The 14,781-nt window shown below is 38.8% G+C and overlaps 1 protein-coding gene across 1 annotated transcript in view; it reads right to left on the bottom strand.

Moving 5' to 3' along the window:
* The window catches only part of TRPM6 (transient receptor potential cation channel subfamily M member 6), a 156,527-nt gene that overhangs the window by 18,821 nt on the left and 122,925 nt on the right, over positions 1 to 14,781 (bottom strand). Inside the window, exons 28-32 of the mRNA XM_008074369.1 lie at positions 12,464 to 12,555; positions 10,883 to 10,941; positions 6,874 to 6,899; positions 2,598 to 2,648; positions 1,058 to 1,123 (exon numbers count right to left, since the gene is read on the bottom strand). Of these exons, the coding sequence (XP_008072560.1) occupies positions 1,058 to 1,123; positions 2,598 to 2,648; positions 6,874 to 6,899; positions 10,883 to 10,941; positions 12,464 to 12,555 (294 nt within the window). The remainder of the gene's footprint in view (positions 1 to 1,057; positions 1,124 to 2,597; positions 2,649 to 6,873; positions 6,900 to 10,882; positions 10,942 to 12,463; positions 12,556 to 14,781) is intronic.

Here is a 14,781-nt window from a genome sequence, read left to right on the forward strand (position 1 = left end):
GAAAATAACGTTCCCTTAATAAAGTAAATATGTTAACATGGCTAAAGTGAGCTAGAACCTTACATACAAACTCAGTCCTACTTAAAACGATTTTAGACACAAAATGCTAAACTGCTATACAAATTCCTCCTTAACACCTTTGCTTCAATTTTTTTTTTTGTTTTGTGTTTTTGGTGAACACAGTACTGGTTTGCCAAGAAGGGAATCCATCCTTCACTCTTGCTTCTGATTCCCTACCAATAAACACATCTCAGTAATGCTTAGTAACATATTTCCAAATGTTTATTCTTGGTGCCCAGATACATGCCACTGAAGATCTCTCTGGAGTTCTAAATCCCTAGCGCTTTAGAGCAGTTACTGATTTGCAAAACCAGCCATGGAACCAAGTGGAAGGAGAAGGCATCTGCGTTAACAATCAGAAGCCAACCTGGTCTGTCCCTCTGTGAACAGTGTGAGGAGACTCAAGATCGACGACAGTGCGGGGACAGTGTGGGGGCCCTTGTTATGCTGTCAATTGGCTCACGCCTTACCCTGCAGACGGAGAAACTTAGACATCCTTGGCTAATGTGAGCTTGTTTTTCTTTACTACTCCAGTCTTTAAAAATGACATTTGCAGTCTGAGGTAAGAGCAATTAGTGTACACAAAACAAAACAAACAAAAAACAATACACAAAGCATTTCTCTTCAGATGCCTGTTGGCTTTCACCATATTGACATTTATTGCTTTCTTCTGTGCTTATTATGTATGGTTGGTTTGTTCTTTTCTTTCCTACTTACTTCCAGCCTTGAGTCGGTGAATGCCAGGTGCAACATTATTGCTTTCTTCCCAACTGCTGCTCATTATAGGTCCCAGCCCCATAGAATTAGATTTCGTCCCTAATGCTAGCCGTGGCAGCTAACAAGACTTTTCATTTTAGGAAATGAAACTCACTAAACTACAACTACCAGCAAAACAAAATTTTCAGCTAAAATAATGGAACATGGTTTCTTCTTTGAGTTACTCAGATTTTATATCTCTGCCCTGGCATAACCTCAAGAAGGTAGAAACGCTACTCACCAAACAGTTGGATTGGTGTAAATGGTATGGTCTGAGAAAGCCTCATTAAATTATTCCTTTCAATGGCTGCAAACAAAAACAGATTTTCTATTTTCAGTACGCATCAGTGAGCTGAATTTACAGAAAGTCTCTTCACATCAATATATTCATATAATGCTAAGATATTTAATTTCAAAGACTCCTTGTTTTGCCATTATCTAAAATATTACCTATAATACAGTATTAAAAATAAATTATCCGTAAACAGAAAAGGTATGCCAGCCTTAGAAACATTTTATATGAGATTATATCACATGGTCTGAGATAAGGCTAACCACCGCCACTCTCTTGAATACCAAATCACATACTGGCCCGTCCCTACGTGGAACTTTCTTTTAAATGGCATTTTATTCTGTGGTCTTTATTCTCCAATTTTCCTTTCCAATGCAAAATCCAAAGCACAGTGGACTGTGGGGACACCTACTGTTCACTTTGCACAGTTCACCTTCTTTTCCTGGAGACAGCTGAAGACCAATCTTAATTAGAAGCAAGTGATCTGCATTTTCCTGGTAAATGCCACATCCTAGCAGATCAGAGTCAATATGAGTTACATTATTCCTCACCTGAGACTTCCTTAAGTTGACAGCTGGAGTCAAAATAATAGATTACTGCCAAACTGAAAGACCCAATTATAAGAGCCTCGAATGAGGAGCCTGGAATCCACTGAAACACTCACTATTCACCACAGAGAATTCAGGATAAGGCAGTCTATTACTGGACTCTCAACAAATGACCTCAATATAATTATAACAGTAATTATCGCGCCAATAAGCTCTTACTCATGCACTGCGCATTAGACTGTGTAAAGGGCTTGCTCTCATGTATTATCTCATCCAACACTAAGAGCAATGACCCCCAAGAAACCACCCAATGGCACTAGTCCAGCTGGTTTATATTGCTTTGCATTTCAAAGTGTTTTCCTCTTAATTCTCAACTAGCCCTTTGGCAGACTGTTCCTCAGGAAGGGCAAGCACAATTATTCCCACTTTGGAAGAAAGACAACTGAAGCACTGTGAAGTGATGCTGCTTAAGAGAGTCAAGACCCTTGACATCTTTGTTTAATAACATCTCTGTTGAGCTCACCCTGTGGGGTTGGCATTCATTCAGTGGCCATGCTCACTTAGGACCCAGTGAGGGTACAAAATCCTCCCTCAAAGAACTACTTTCAGGTCTGTCTTATCCCCAACCAAAAACACTGAAATCCCTGGCTTCGAGCTTGCAGGGAACTTTTAGATCTCAAGGTCATCTTTCTTCTTCACAATTTGGAACTCGCTAATACAAACCATTTGCAAAAATCCAAATTCTCTTAAATCCTGAAAACTTGTTTTCCCAAATCAATAGCAAAGTAAGAAATGTGAACATTCTTTCCCATCAGAGTGAATGACTTTTCCAATTGAGAACCATATCAATAATACTGAATTCATTGATGTTTTCTGTTTACAAGTGCAAAATCAGAGACATTTGGCTCAGTTGATATGTCTATGTGCACATGCGTCCTTACCTGAATAATGATGGTGAGGCTCTTGAGGGCTTTTTAAGGAGGTTGAGATCTCTGAAATTATAGGGAAGATTGGCATTTTAATTACTTGGCTAGAGATAAATACATGCTTATGAATATATTGCCTTCAAAGTTATTATTGAACAGGTTAATCAGAATGGCTTCTTGGTATTTGAGAAAGCTTGCCTAATATTCTTTAACCACATTATTGCACATGGTATCCTGACAGCTTCCAATCATCAATGTAATATCTCCAAACATATTTATATAGGGAATTGAAGAAAGACAGGTAATATTAGCCTCAAAGAGGTATTTCTTCTGAACCAATTACACGTCTGGGTAGCAGAAGGCACTCCGCTGCCCATCACATGTCATGACATCCCAGAAGCACGATTCTCTGAGCTCCCTACTAACATGCAGTACCCATCAAAAGACGTTATTAATACCAAGTTATTAGCAGACTACCTCACTGACCTAAAACAACAACAAAATGATTTTAAAAACACATCAACAGCTGTATGCCAGAAGCAAAGAAGACAGTGGATACTACAGCACCAAGGGATTTGTTTGGTTACACAATGACAGTGTGTTGGGAGCACCTCCTCCAAGTTCAACTCATCCTCTTCTATCTGCTCCAGTCCTAAATTACAAGGCTCCAGAGAAATCCTTTGCAACAGTTTTGCCAGTTCATAAAATCAAAATTAAAGTGGAGAATTTTGGTCTCATGGTGGCAACTGCTTTATACCTAGCAGAGTAAGCAGTATAATGAGCCCAATTTTACAGGTCTCTCTGGCTTCTTGTTGCTGGATAAGGAAAGGAGCAAGAAACACTTCCTTTGGGGAATACTGGTAAAACTTAAGATCAGCAAAAAAGTCTCTTCCTTTCTGAATTCATCCAGTTGCTTTAAAAAAAAATAAAAGTATTCAGCTCCGACTACAGGTCATAGTTGGCATGGACAATGTGAATAAGATGTGGTTCCCATCCTACGGAAAAGCAAATATACTAAGAGAGAAAACCAAGCAACTATAATCACAGTGTAGTTTGCGAAGTGATGTGTATCAATAAAGGTATAGACAAAGGTTTGGGGAACACATTAATTCCACCTGCAAGGTAGGGTTTTCATAGACAAATAGTATGAAATACTTAAAGGGTATGGGCATCTGAATCTGATAAAGCTGAGTTTCAACCTGGTTTCCCAATTTAAGGAGCTGTGAGATCTTATTCACATTCATTCAACACATGTATTAAACACCTACTGTGTGCCAGACAGTGGTCTTTGCTCAAGAGAAGTAATCAAAACAGATAAAGGGAAATGCTAGTAAAGAGAAATAGAAAATGAATAAACTAGTAACTACATAGTGTATATCGCACTATTGTGTGTGTATGCATGCGTGAGCAACAAACGAGGAGGGTTAGGAAGTGTGGAGAACAGGGAAGTTGCTGTTCTAACATAGGGTGGTTAGGCAAAGCCTCCCTGATAAGGTGAAATTTGAGCACAGACCTGAAAGAGGGAGTGGATACCCACATGGATAAATGAAGAGCATTCTAGGTAATGGTGCCAGCACCCTGAGGCAAAGTCACGTTTGCTGCGTTTAAGGAGTAGAGTGTGGCCGGAGTGAAATGCACCGAGGTTGTGGAGAAGTGGAACCACCGAGCCATAGAGACTGTGTTTGGACTCCGCTTTTGCGATGTGAGATGGAACGCCATTGGAGCAAAAGAGTGACTTCCTTCAGCTTTCAGTTTAAAAAGGATTATTCTGTCTGCTTTCTGGAAACAGACCGTTAGCAACAGTTTGGAGATCATACTGGAAGCCAAGGAAGAGTTGATGGTGACTTAAAATACGAAGTTATGTGGAAGTAGCAAAGTAATAACTTTTTTCAAAAGTTTCACATATTGAGTACTAAGCCTGTGTACTAGTACAGAACATATAAACAAAGAGAAAAGTCATTTCCCCAATAAAAACATGCCCAACGGTCCAGATTGTGGCGACACCTTCAACTTGATATGATAAAATGGTGACCTCGCTACAGCATAAAGGTGTGTCGTCTCATGCCATTCCTTACAGATCCAGCTTGGTTCTTCTCCAATGTCGCCTCTTGGAGTTGTGCATCCTAATCCACTGGGGAACGGGACCATGTTGCTTTTGTTTCTTGGCTAGAAATCACTTTATGCCGAAAGTCTTGCGAGAAGCCATGGCGAGCAACGGAGTCTACCGCGCACACCAAGATGGCGGAAAAAAGGAAGTGCGCAGAAAAGGGGCGGAAGAACGTGCTAAGAAGGCGCCCTCGAGGGGCGGGGCGGGGCGGCGAGGGGCGGGGCTTATGAGGTGACTCCACCTCCTAGCACCACCCCAGCCTGTGCTTTGGTAGGTTCCCAGATGCTTGACATATGCTGAAGGATTACTGATGAATAGGATGTAGGGAACGTGAAAAAATGAGAGAAAAATATGACTGCAAGACTTTAGCCTCAGGAACTAGGAGGACAGAGTTGCCATTTCCTGAGATGAGGAAGGAGGGTGTGGGAACATTGAGATACATTTTAAACCTCTACATGGAGGTGTAAGAAGTGGTTGGTCATTTCTGGCAAAGCAGAAACAATGAATGAAAAGGATCATGAATGTGAGGCTGGAAACCTGCACTGAGATCAGGCTGCCCAGAGCACTGAGAAGGACTCAGGGTTGGCGGTCTCTCTCTCGGTGATGGTGAGCCATTGAAGGCTTCTATGTGAGTAGATCATTTATCTTTCAAAAAGAGAATTCCAGTCGGGCATGGTGGCTCATGACTGCAATTCCAACATTCCAGGAGGCCAAGGCAGGAGGATCGCTTGAGCCCATGAGTTTGAAACCTGCCTAGGCAACACAATGAGACCTCATCACTATAAAAAAAAAAAAAATCAAAAAATGAGTGGCGTGTGGCAGTGTGCGCCTGTAGTCCCAGCTACTAGGGAAGCTGAGGCAGGATGGCCTGAGCCTAGGAGGTCAAGGCTAAGGTGAGCCTTGATTGGGTCACTGCACTTCAGCCTGGGCAACAGAGTGAGACCCCAATTCAAAAATTAAAAATGATAAATAAATAAATACCGACAATTCCAATACACAAGAAAGTTTAAAGAGGGAGAATCCAACCAGAATGCTAACAAGAACTGAAAGAGCAAATGAAAGTATATATTTTCAATTAGGAAAATAAATGTTGGTGGTTTTAAGGTAGAAGTAGCGAAGAAGATGAAAACTGCTTTAAAAATGTGTGCCAGGGTGGGAGTTAGAATGGAGTTAGAAGGCCAGGTTGATGGCTAAGAGGAATGAGGTGGAAATGGGATCACAAATGACTAAGATGTCCAACTTGAGTGAAGGAAGAGGCAGCTATCAGAAAGATCAACAGCAAGTCAACAAAAAAACTAGAAAACCAGCCATAGAAGAAGGGTCTCAAGGAAACTGAGAAAGCAGAGAGTACTAAGAAGGAAAAACAGTCAACATCAAAGACAGTTCAGTGAGGACTGAAAAGAGGTCATGTGACTTAGACGTTGACATGGAGTTTCAAGAGAGCGATAAGGACAGATACCATAAGCTAAAGAGCTACTTTTATTGCTTTTTCAATTAATTTGGAGGCAAGGGATAGGAGCAGCAGCTTGAAATCTAGTTAATCAAGAAAAAGACCTTTTTTTTGCATAGAAAATGACTTAAATTTGTTAGGGACTTGAGAAGGAATCAACTGCAAAGGAGGTACTGAAACTCTGAGACGGTGAGATGGAGTAAGATGTAGGAGACGAAGGTGTGCAATTTCCATCAAGAGGTCAAGAATATGGAAAGGAGTTCGTAGACTGTGGTAAACTTTGAAAGTAGCTCCAGAGAGTAGCTTTACCAGGGAGCTGTCTCACATGACCTAGCTCTATTTAGCCATTTGAGGCATACAGTCTTACTGAAACCACACAGGACAAGGCATCCACATGCAATCTTAAGAATGGCTGCTAATGAGCAATATGTAAAAAAAAATGACAGTAAGAATGGGTGAACGGTCTAAAATAGCACAGTGGTTATACCCTCACTCAAAAAGAAAATGGAAAACTCAGTCAAAAACAGGTCATTCCAAAAATTTCAAACCAAACATCAGTCTCAATTTGTCCAGAGAATGATATTCAACTTTCTATTTTTCTACTGAACTTTCCACACTGTACAGTAGATAAAAATCATAAATACAATTCCAGGAATGATAAAAAATCTCAGCAGGACAGTGGATCACATTATTAATAACATGAAAAAATAAAACATTTAAATACAAAAACTTACTGTCAACTCCATTTGAACTTCTCAACCTGTTTGAAAAAAATGAAGTTGTTTAGATAATGCTGCTTTAAATCTTTCAATGATCAAAAAAAAAGAGTACGGGCAATGATAACAACATTGAATTGTTTGTATATTTATATATATATATAGCCATGTACTATGTAATAACATTTAGGATAACGACAGACAGCCCATATGACGATGGTCCCATAAGATTATAATGGAGCTAAAAAATTCCTATCACCTAGTGACACCTTAGCCATCATAACGTCATAGTCATATGTCATAATGTCACATTACTCATGTGTTTGTGGTGATGCTGGTGTAAACATACTGCACTGCCAGTCATATCAGTCACATGAAAAACATAGCACATTCTATTGAGTATAGAACATAATATCCAACAAAAACAACTATGGTACTGGTTGATTTACTATACTATCCTCTTTTTTATTATTTTAGAGTGTACGTCTTCTACTTAAAAAAAAAGTTAACTATACAACAGTTTTAAGCAGGTCCTTCAGGAGGTATTCCAGAAGAAGACATTGTTATCATAGGAGATGACAGCTCCATGCGTGTTAGTGCCCCAGAAAAGATCTTCCAGTGAAATAAGATGTGGAGGTGAAAGAGAGTAATATTGATGATCTGGACCCTGTATAGGCCTAAATTAACATGTGTGCTTAGACTGGGCTCAGTAGCTCAACCTGTAATCCCAGCACGTTGGGAGGCTGAGGCAAGTGAATCGCCTGAGCCTGCAGGTTCGAAATCAGCCCAGGCAACATGGCGAAACCTCGACTCTACAATAAATCAAACAATTAGCCAGGCATGGTAGCATGTACCTATAGTTCCTGCTATTGGAAGGCTGAGGCGGAAGAATAGCTGGAGCCCAGCAGATCAACGCTAGAGTGGCCATGAGCGTGCCATTGCACTCCAGCCTGGGTGACGGAGTGAGATTCCAACTCAAAAAACAAACAAGCAAACAATCATGACAACAAAAATGCGTGCTTTTGTCTTTGTTTAAAAATTAAAAAAAAGGAAAAAAGTGCTGTAATCCCAGCACTTTGGGACACAGAGGCAGGAGGATTGCCTGAACCCACAGATTCAAGACCAGCCTGAGCAACATGGTGAGTCTTCATCTGTACAATAAATCCAAAAAATTAGCTTGGCATGGTGGGGCATGACTGTAGTTCCAGCTACTTGGAAGGTTGAGGGAGAAGGATCACCTGAGCGCAGCAGGTTGAGGCTGTGGTGACCATTAGCATGCCACTGCACTTCAGCCTGGGCGACAGTGAGACTCCAACCCCACCAAAAAAAAGAAAAGGTTTAGAAAGTAAAAAAACAAATAAAAATCATAAAAGTAGAAAAAAGCTTCTAGAATGGGCTATAAAGAAAGAAATTTTTGCCGGGCTTGGTGGTTCAGCCTGTAATCCTGCGCCTTTGGGAGCTGAGGTGAGTGGATTGCCTGAGCCCGTGGGTTCGAGACCCGCCTGGGCAACTTGGCGAGACCTCATCTCTACAATAAAGCTAAAATTAGCTGGGCGTGGTAGTGCGTGCCTGTAGTTCCAGCTACTCGGAAGGCTGAGGCGGAAGGATCTCCGGAGCCCAGCAGGTCGAGGCTGCGGTGGCCGGGAGTGGCCACTGCACTCCAGTCTGGGTGACAGAGTGAGACTCCAACTCAAAAAAAAAAAAGAAAGAAATTTTTTGTACAGCTCTACAATGCATTGGTGTGTAAGCTGTTAGTACAAAAAAGTCAAAAGTTTAAAAACTGAAAATATTTATAAAGTAAAATAGTTACAGTGTTAGGTTTAATTTATTATTGAAGAAATTTTTTATAGATTTAATGTAGCCTAAGTATACAGTGTTTATAAAATCTACAGTAGTGTAATGTCCCCTTCACATTTACTCACCACTCACTCACTGACTCACCCAGAGCAACGTCCAGCCCCGCAAACACCACTCATAATGAATGTCCTATACGCATGTACTATTTTTTATTTTATTGCACCTTTTCTATGTGTAGATACATGAATACTTACCATTGTGTTACAAGTGCCCACAATATTCAGTACAGTAAGATGCTGTACAGGTTTGTAGCCCAGAAGCAATAGGGGGTATCATATAGCCCAGTATAGCAGTGGGGACACTCTATGATGTAAGTGTAAGGACACTCTATGATGTTTGCACAATGATGAAATCACCTACGGATGCATTTCTCAGAATGTATCCTTGTCGTTAAACAATGCTTGACAATATATATATTTGAAAATAACATCTAATCCCTATCTTTATCTATAAGGAAGTTTATAGCCCTATATTATTTTCATAGAAAAATAAGCATCATTTGTGAAAGTCATTTACTGTGTAAACCCTAAGCTAATTGAAAAGCAGTTTTTTTTAATTAGCTATGTGATCATACAACATATGTAAGATTGAACTGTGTTTGTGTTGTTCTGGATTGATTAAACTAAAGGGTTCCTGAACTATGCAAAGCAGATGCCTACAAATGAGTCTATGAGTGTCTCTGGACAAGCCTACAAATCAGTTTCATTAGCCCACGTGGCCCCTAAATGTTCACAAGCTGAAATTAGCTCTCTTGAAATTGTTACTTGCCCTGCTCAAGTGCACAAGTGGCCACAGGCAAGTCTGAACAAATGCATTCAAAGAATATCTTCAGTATTTAAAATCCTTAGGGAAGAAAATACAATTACAATTATTGTTTAATTTCATGCTGCAATACCCACTACTCTGCATGGGCACAAACTACTGAACCTTTGGGAGGAGAAAGTCATGTGTCCTTTAAGTCTGGAGGCAGGGTTGCACAGAGACCATGAAGGAAGTTCCAGAGAAAGACCTTCCCCAATAGAGCTGACTGCAAACCGAGGGCACCTTCTACCTGCTGGATATCGACTGGCCCTTCTGCAGAGTAGATGACTTTGAATCTGCCCCAGTAGCTGTATAGATAGTTAATTTGATAATGCAACTAGAAAGATCCAGAAAACCCTACAAGCAAAAGAGAATAACCTTTTCTTGGTTGGCTTTCAAATTTTATTTCTCTAAATAAATAAAATTCCCGCATACTCAAGTCCACAACCATGGGGTTTCTTTACATTCTCTCTCTCTCCATCCCATCTACCTGGTTCCCACCTCCCAAATCTTTCTCAGTTATTGCTTGGACTATTAGGATGTAACTGAGAATCCAAAAATAAGAAAGATAAATCTCATAAGCTAAAAGGAAAAAATTGGGGGGAAAAAGAATTACTTTTAAAACTAAATCTTAAACATAATCAGGTGTTCGGTCTAAGTCTGTTTCTTTAAACAAGACAGATTTATTTCTATTCTTTAATGCAAATTCACAATCTTATCTTTCCAAAAAGATATGATAATCATCATTCCATGTGTGTTTTTTGACACTGAAAAGGCAAATGTTTAATTTACTGTAAGAGCATGTTTCATTATGTTATTTTGGGGGGCTTTGCTGTTGTTGTTGGATTTTTTGTTGTTTTGTGGAGTTTTTTTGAGATAAGGTCTCATTCCATCACCAAGGCTGGAGTGCAGTGGCACAATCCCCTATCCCGGCTCAGTGCAGCCTCAACCTTCTGGGCTCAAGTGATCCTCCTACCTCAATTGGGATTCCAGGCACATACCACCACACATGGCTACCCAGCTAATTTTTTTTTTTACTTTTTGGAAAGACAAGGTCTCACTATGTTACCTAGGCTGTTCTCGAACCTCTGGGTTCAAGCGATTCTCTTGCCTCAGCCTCGCAAAGTTCTGGGATGACAGGCATAAACCACTGCACCCTGCTTCACTATCATCTTAAAAGGTACTCAAGTGATATCTTGTTGCCAGAAACAGAAAAACATGGAGAAGAAATTGTTTTCATTCTTGATAACAAAAGAAAAATACTGTCATTTGACATGCACGTTTTTTCCTTTTCTTTTCTGTTCCTAATCTGGTCAAAAAAATAGAAGCCAAAGACGCTTTAAAGAGAGACACATACAAAAATACTCACAGGGAGTTCCTGTTGAGGCTGGTGCTCCTGGAATTCCACAAAGAGTTTTCACTTGGATCCTGAGCAAAGGGAGAGGCCATTCCATGAGCACCCAACATACTTCCACCACAAGTTTCCAGTAACGTGTTTGCAAAACACGCTCTTTGGAGAATATTTCTTTTTCCTTCTTCTAGCTCAATATTTCTCTTTTAATAAGCATACTAAACCCAAGCTAGAAGGATGCCTAATATGAGTACAATATCAGTGTACACACAATGTGTTGATGGACTTGAACAGAATAAAATTACTTTTAAGGAAACATCAAAGATAAAATGTAATATATGACAGTTTTCACAGAAATAGGACTTATATATAAAATCAGTTAATGACATGAAAGACAGAAGGTACAAATTGACAGACAACATAGATCATGACATCATCAGTCCTGTCTTCAGTCAATTATCATTCCAGGAGATGATGGTTATTTAAAATAATGCTACCTTGACTTTATCTCATTGTATTTCCTATTCAAATTCAACTACTATTTCTTGAGACTTACTATACTCAAGCCATTTTCATAATGTTATTTTTGTTGTCCACTGTCAAGAATCTCATAAGGGTGGCACTGGTCCCATTTTAGAGATACAGTTAATGAAACTAGAGAATTAATCGACGTACATGGCTTTGAGATGCACAAAGTGGCAGGGCCAGATTTGAACACAGGTGAGTCTCTGCCTTCAATTATCCTCAAGGAGTCTTACATTTTACTTTCAAAAACTTTCTCAAAGTCTATTCCTACAAAAACATCTGACATTGTTAGTATACATTCATACAGGTCATGTTTCAACAGTTCTCCGATTCAAACAGATAATATTCAAATGAAGACTTAAAATTAGGTTTCTTGGGTTACTCTAACTAGTCACACTTCCCACGTGGCGGATGACACTAAAACAAGGCACGTATTTGTAGATGGTAAGAAAAACAGACTGCAAAAAACAGAGAATCTCAGCACTCAAGAAACACTGAGTCCTTTACCCTGCAATGCTTAAACACCCTCCATCATGCCTGCAAGGAGGTTTGTTCAGTCTATGCTTGACTGATGGCACTAGCAAAGGACTCACTACTTCCAGAAATAACCCATTCCATGCTTGGAAAGCTCCAATTGCTAAAAATTGCTCCTCAGATTGGGTTGAAATCTGTCTCTCCCAGTAGCTTCTATATGTTGATTCTAGATCTACCTCTTAAAAGTGTATAGAAAATATCTTATTTTTCTTCGACATGACAACTTCCATATATTTGAAAACAGTTCAAAGATTCCTGAATTCTTTCTCGTGCATGCTAAGCCTCCCCAGGATCAATTATTGAGTAGATAGGTAAATCGCATAAAAAAGAAAGACAAAGAAAGACTAATGTGGGGGGGGGAGTAAAAACAAAAACAAAAAACAGAGCAGGGATTCAACTAAGCATAGTTTCAAAACAAAGATTAAATTGAATGCCAACAGATAACAGAAACCAATTAAGGGACATAAAGGTAAAACGAGCATAGCCAAGAGAGCATAGCATACTTGATTTTTTAAAAAAAAACTATCAAAATATTTTTACCTCTTGGGACTGCTTTAGGTAAGCGCTGACTTGTACAGCACGTTGTTCAATTTCTTTAGTTTTCATTTTTTGATATATATAAGGTTCTAGACCTTGTAAAAAGGAAGAAAAAAAATTATAAAATACATGAAAATGTGTTACATTCAAATCACAGCTCCCAAATAGACAAAGCTGAACACAGTACATTCATTTAAACTTGGATATAGTTTTCTGTTTCTGTTTTTAGCAAGTTTTACCAAGTTTCCTTTATCTTGTTTTTTCTTAAGAGGTTGGAAGCTATATAGTCTATTTCTATTTTTCTGTAGTTACTTTTACACTTATAAAAACTTACCCTTCTCTATCAAAGTTAGGAATTAAATGATCCATAATCTGTCCTCTTATAGAACAACACCTTTAGTAATTTTTTTTACATTTACCTTCTTCTGCACCCTATTGCCCAAGCTTTATTTAAAACATATTAAATTTAGCCTGGCAATATAATGAGACTTCGTCTCTACAAAAAGTTAGCCAGGTGTAGTGGCACTCACTTGTAGTCCCAATTACTTGGGAGGCTGAAGTGAGAGGATTGCCGAAACCAGGAGGTCGAGGCTGCAGTGAGCTGAGAATGTGCCACTGCACTCCGGCCAGGTGACAGAATGAGATGCTAACTCACAAAATATATTAATTAATTATGTAAAATTTCAATTCCAAATTGTTTAGAATCCTTCCTTAGCAACTGTATCAACCATCACAGTAGGCTACTTAAAAAGAAAAAAAACAACAAAAGAAAGCTAAAATGAAATGCCATCAAATAAATAGATTTAATTTTGGCCTTTTCTTAAAAAGTATGATTAGGAACATTATTCTTATCTTTTTTTATAGATAGTACCTACAGAGTTATTGCATACAGTAGGTGCGTAATAATTATTTAATAAATACTCAGTTGAATTAATTCCGAGAATAATACATACTAGGAATCCTGACTAAGTATAGGAAGTAACAGTTGCATTTTCTTTTGGAGTTGGAGTCTCACTCTGTCGCCCAGGCTAGAGTGAAGTGACCCGCTCATGACCACCACAGCCTTGACCTGCTGGGCTCAGGTGACCCTTCTGCCTCAGCCTTCTGGAACTACAGGCAAAAACCACCATGTCAAGCTCATTTTTTTTTTTTTAATTGTAGAGATGAGGTCTCACCAGGCTGGTCTCAAACTTTTTTTTTCCTAATGATTTTGTGCTGTAAAAAAAAAAAAGTCTATAAGAAGTGTCAAAAAAATTTGGAAAGTCATAAAATTTCATATATGATATTCCTTGCAATATTGGAATATCATAAAATTATGATAACTATGGTATCGATGATAACAAGGTCTTATAATTAAAATACCTATAGGGAAAGCTAAGTATATATTTCTTCTTTTCATAGTTGATTTCTTCAGAACTTTACTTTTTGTATTTAAAGAGAGCTACCTGACAGGGCATAAACTTTAGTTTTTTAAAATTCTTTTTCAATTAATTCTTAACTCGGACATGTTTCAAAAAAAATAAACTTTTCAACTCTGGACGAGGTTCAAGGAAGACAGTGGGCCTCATTACTCACTCAGATTAGCTGGGCACTCAGGATCAGCTTATTTTCTCACCTTTACCTCCCCCTCTCATCATCTGACTTAATGAGAATCTAGCCCAGAAACCTCCTGCCACTTGTATCTTTCTCTGTTTGAAATTCATTGGAAAGTACTTAAATAATTTATGTAAGAATGATATATAATAACCTGAACATAGATTATACTATTTATTTAAAATATATATAATGTAAATATGACAATAAAATGAATATAATTATAATCGGTCCAAGAATTATGTCTTTAGGTATGGGATTTGATTGATTCAAGTTTATGAGCTCTAGTAAACTGTAATTTAAAGCAAGGCAATTAAGCTCTTGAGCCATATCTATAAATTGAATGGGTTCTGAATAATTTAATTTCTAATGTCTCTTTCAGCTTAGAGTCCACTTGATTCTCAGTGATTTAACAGACAATCGAGTATTTCTTAAACATAAATCATGGTTTCTCCACCTGAGCACTGACATTTTGGGCTGGATAATTCCTTGCAGGGGGAAGGGCTATGTCATGCATTGTAGGATGTGGCAGCATTCCTGGACTCTACCCATTTGATGCCAAAAGCATTCCCCTCTCCTGCCCCACAATTTAGTTGTGACAAACAAAATGTCCCCAAACATTGCCAAGTATCTCATAGAGAGGGTGCAGGGGGATACGTAAAATCACCCCTTGGCTGGGAACCACTAACCATAAAAGCAAGCAGAATTTATAAGAAACACAATAGCAT

The sequence above is a fragment of the Carlito syrichta genome, unplaced genomic scaffold (genome assembly GCF_000164805.1).
Source record: "Carlito syrichta isolate Samal-C Ts95f unplaced genomic scaffold, Tarsius_syrichta-2.0.1 Scaffold316420, whole genome shotgun sequence".
NCBI classification, from domain to species: Eukaryota; Metazoa; Chordata; class Mammalia; order Primates; family Tarsiidae; genus Carlito; species Carlito syrichta.